The 5,000-nt window shown below is 42.7% G+C and overlaps 1 protein-coding gene across 1 annotated transcript; it reads right to left on the bottom strand.

The window, feature by feature from the left end:
* Window positions 1–1,405: 1,405 nt before the first annotated feature.
* On the bottom strand, window positions 1,406–4,999 carry LOC134193769 (DNA ligase 4-like; the record flags this gene model as incomplete). The annotated part of the gene is made up of 11 exons (XM_062662604.1): window positions 1,406–1,661; window positions 1,725–1,834; window positions 1,912–1,954; window positions 3,095–3,198; window positions 3,326–3,475; window positions 3,612–3,660; window positions 3,717–3,805; window positions 3,873–3,962; window positions 4,163–4,318; window positions 4,372–4,477; window positions 4,938–4,999. Coding segments are annotated over 11 exons (1,107 nt in total), but the record flags the coding sequence as incomplete, so codon positions are not given.
* Window position 5,000: the final 1 nt, after the last annotated feature.

Genomic DNA, 5,000 nt, shown 5'->3' with positions numbered 1-5,000 from the left:
TGTTTTCACAGCAGTCATTTGAGATTGAAGTCTGTTCTTGTTGTTTCCGATGCAGTAGCCCACTCAACAGCTGCGACACTCTCAAGTTCAAAGAATGAAAAGCCGACGCCTAATACGACGGGATGTGATCACGTGAAGGTGCTGTACATGTGTGTGTGTGTGTGTGTGTGTGTGTGTGTGTGTGTGTGTGTGTGTGTGTGTGTGTGTGTTTGTGTGGTGCAGTAGCTCAATTGGTTAGAGAGTGCATTTGGAGAATGAAAACATCCGGGACCTTGCAGGGTTACAGGTTCAAGTCACAGTGATGGCGAGCTATGGCATAATTTCCTTAAGCAAGAAACTTACACACAATTGCTTCTCTCGACTCAGGAGTATAAATGAGTACCTGGTCATTGACTGGGGTGGACATGACCGCTGGCTTGGCTCTGACATCATGCAGCAGATGGGTACATGTGGGCCTTGGTGTCTAGTCCCAAAGCTGCGCCATAGTCAGTGCCCCTGGATAACTCTGGCCAAGCTCCAGGTGGATTGTAGCACTGGCCCTAAGCCTCCAAGTAGCGCATGGAGGCCCTGTCTCTAGAGGCAGGGGAGCTATCTCCGCAACGAATGACGTGGAGGGCTTGACATTTGTCCATTTGTGTGTGTGTGTGTGTGTGTGTGTGTGTGTGTGTGTGTGTGTGTGTGTGTGTGTGTGTGTGTGTGTGTGTGTGTGTGTGTGTGTGTGTGTGTGTGTGTGTGTGTGAATGATCTGGTATGACAGGCATTGAATGTATGATAACAAAACAACTACAATGGGTCGGTCATGTCACAAGAATGAATGACAGAAGGCTACCAAAGCAAGTGTTCTATGGACAATTGTTAAATGCTAAGAGAAGAACTGGTGGCCAAAAACTTAGATATAAAGACATGTTGCGTCATCATCTGCACAATGTGGGCATCAATCAGGACTGGCGTCTGATCGTTTGGTTTGGAGGAAGAAAGTGTCATCTGGTCTGAAGAAGTATGAGGATAAGAATGAAAAAATTAGAACACATACACTAGCAAATGGCACAAGTAGTAACTACAAGTCAATATGTATGCGCCATATGTCATTTCGATTGTCATTCTTGTATTGGTCTCTGTGCACATGAACAAGCACACAAGTGATTGTTGAATTCTAATCAGTGGAGAAGTTGTGAACTCGTACACAAGTAGCGGACAATGTGTGTGTGTGTGTGTGTGTGTGTGTGTGTGTGTGTGTGTGTGTGTGTGTGTGTGTGTGTGTGTGTGTACGCATGCCAGATAAACGTCCACGTGCGCAAAGCCCATATACTTCGCTACGTCTGGCCACTCGAGGCATGCATGCGTGTGTTTGTGCGAATTGTGTGCAAGCAGATGTGTGTTCTCCCATACTCTGTGCACATTGTAACAATAAACACATTTCAAATTAATGCATAACAGTATTTCACCACCAATTATGGTATTAATTTCACACACAAAAAAGAAAAAATGTCTCAAATAAACTAAAGCAAAAATGTTAGAAAACTAGACCTTCTGTAAACTGTGCTTCATTCCGTAGTGCTCCTTGTTCGATACATTCTTGCACCCAGCGATGAGTAACACAATGGAACTTCACACTGCGTTCATGGTTGATATCCACGATTGCTTGCAGTCGTGATAAGTCACTAACAAGACACAAACACGATATGAAACAACCTTTTTTTGCTTACAAATACGGTGATAACTACCTTGAATCGAACACAACATGAGAGACGTCGTCATCCAGACTGTTGCACACTGTGCCAGCGTGGTTTTGAATGTCCAATGAAACGAGGTCCAGTGATGAGTTCACAATTCCCTTCAGAAAGTTTGCAAGAGAACAAATGATCAGTAGGACAACACAATTTGTACGCCAGCTAGTGAGTGTTTGCTTACAGTCGTAGCATCATTGACGAGTGAAAAGCGATCCAAGTAAAATCTATAGAGAAAAGTACATTCTGTGATCGAGATCGAATGAAAGCAAGAATGACGGATTCAAACAATAACACACTTAGGGCCATGTTTCTACTATCATTGCTTGAACCAACTAAACTGGTTTTAACGATTAACCTGTTTCCATCAGCACTAAACCAGATATTCTAAACACACGTCTTTCTAAACTCATTTTGTAGTACAGGCACTGATTTTCCTACGATAGATTTGATGCATCTTAAGACAGTGGGATGCATCCTATTATGTGCAAGCACTCAACTGCTAAAATCTCTCCCTGCTATGTTACAGTCTATATCCCTGGTAGGTTAAACTCGGAAGTGAGTAATGAGGTAGAGTTCACACCACACGTGCTCATCGCTTGACCACTAAGATCTGCTCCAGTTGTACCATATGTTACACCATTTAACCTAAATGGTTTTAAGTTGCTGGTTTGTTGGTCTGACAAGATAATTACGGACCGTGAAAAACACTAGGTATAGTATAGTGCAGGCCGGTCACGTGATGACTGCTTGCGCGGGGGGTCTTTGCAGGAAGGGCTTAGATAACTTAGTAAACGTAAATAAAAAAAGTAATAAAGCAAAGCTATAGATGCACACACACACACACACACACACACACACACACACACACACACACACACACACACACACACACACACACACACACACACACACACACACACAGTAAAATTTCCTAAAGCAAGAAACTAACACACATTTGCTTCTCTCGACTCAGGAGTATAAATGAGTACCTGGTCATTGACTGGGGTCCTAAGCGGCCATCGGATGGGACATGACATCAGCCACTGAGGTCCTGGTGAGACTTCGGGTGCTCACACCACAGTTGGCTTCACAAGTTGGTGCTCTTGCGAGTGCCTGGCCTGGCTCCAGGAGTTTGCTAGCGCAGGCCCAGAGTTCCCTGAATAGCACACAGGGCCCAGCTGTTAGTGACCTCTGAGAGGCAGCTCCTGACATTTAGGATTTTAGGATTTAGGTGTGTACAGTATCATCACAAGGTGACGCGTAGCACTGATTGCAATTAATAAGTGTCACACTTGCAAACCATTTCAAAATGGCTTGCACTGTTGGCATAGACATGCAACACTAAATGTGAATAAATGGCTTACTTGAGGTGCCTAAAAATACGGTAAACTGATGGTCCAGGGAAGTACTTTTCCTCCATTTTGGCAAGTTCTCGGCTTGTTATTTCATGTACACTGTCTGTGTCAATCTAGGCAGAAATTTGGCATCAGCAGTTGGAAATCAGACCATAGACACACACACACACACACACACACACACACACACACACACACACACACACACACACACACACACACACACACACACGTGCTCACATGATCAAATATTGTCCTCAGTTGTTTCTCGTCGACATTGTCAGCAAAACTGTCGCCATATTCGTCAAAGTCTTCAGCAAACTTTGCTGCCGTCATCACAGAAGTGTGCAGCATGTGACTCGGCAACAGTTTCACACGAGACCCGAACTCCTGCAAGCACACACAACACAACAATTGATTCACATCCATCACTTTATGAGCATACAGCAACAGTGCAATTCTTTGTCCTTTAACCACATACAATAGCATCACTTTACTTTACTATTAGTTGATGTGTTTTATTTACCAAGCACTGTAGGAGCCAATCAGCTTTCACGACGTCATGTTGTTTAGCACTACAAGTCAAATCAATCAACAGTGAGCTTACATGTCAGAATCACTGGTGAAGTACCTGATGAAGTTTCTAACTCTAGCAGTCAATTTGTCGGCCACAACACAGAATGTGTCTTGTCCTGGACTTTGGACAAACGATCCTCCATGCTGTGTGTAGAAAACAGCTAATACTAACTAATGATCAGTTAGAGTATTTGGTAGTTGTGACTCTTACCTCAGCAATTGACTTTTCTAATTTGGCTTTTGGGTGGCCAGATGGACCGTTGACGATGCAAAACTCTAATCCAGCAAACATCTTTGACACCTAAACGATCAACATGCAACAAACAGCACACACACACACACACACACACACACACACACACACACACACACACACACACACACACACAAACACACACACACACACACACACACACACACACACACACACAAACACACACACACACACACACACACACACACACACACACACACACACACACACACACACACACAACTTACCTGAGTAACCGTTGAGATGTCTGCAGGCTGGAATTGAGATGCTACTCCTCTCTTACGTGGCAACCTCACACTAGCCTTGATCTTCTTCTGCGGCGGTCCACCACCATACGCGTCATCCAGCCCAAGATGTTGATGTGTGAGTCGACCTTCTCCCATCTTAAACAACACAACAATCACAAATCTGGTTCAAAGATACTAGTAGATCTTACTGATTGAGCCGTAGCCAGCTGCTCCAAGTCCATGCAGTCGTACCAAAGTTTGTCATCCCTCACACGCTCGAGACGAGGAAACCGTAAAGTACAGCCAGTGCGGAACCTTCCACACAGTTTATCAGAAGATTATACATACATAGTCATACACAGTATTTCTGTAGTGAATTAGATATATACATACACAGTACTTCTGTACTGACTTACATATATACATACATACACAGTATTTCTGTAGTGACATACATATATACATACATACTCAGTATTTCTGTAGTGACATACATATATACATACATACACAGTATTTCTGTAGTGACTTACATATATACATACAGACATAGTATTTCTGTAGTGACTTACATATATACATACATACATAGTATTTCTGTAGTGACTTACATATATACATACATACACAGTATTTCTGTAGTGACTTACATATATACATACATACATAGTATTTCTGTAGTGACTTACATATATACATACATACATACATACATAGTATTTCTGTAGTGACTTACATATATACATACATACACAGTATTTCTGTAGTGACTTACTTGTCAGAAGAAATGATCTCTGCAGCTTTAATTTGAACCACTTGTGATTGACTCGGTTCAATC

Source organism: Corticium candelabrum, chromosome 18 (assembly GCF_963422355.1).
Source record: "Corticium candelabrum chromosome 18, ooCorCand1.1, whole genome shotgun sequence".
Classification (NCBI taxonomy): domain Eukaryota; kingdom Metazoa; phylum Porifera; class Homoscleromorpha; order Homosclerophorida; family Plakinidae; genus Corticium; species Corticium candelabrum.
This window is presented reverse-complemented; position numbering and strand designations above follow the sequence as displayed.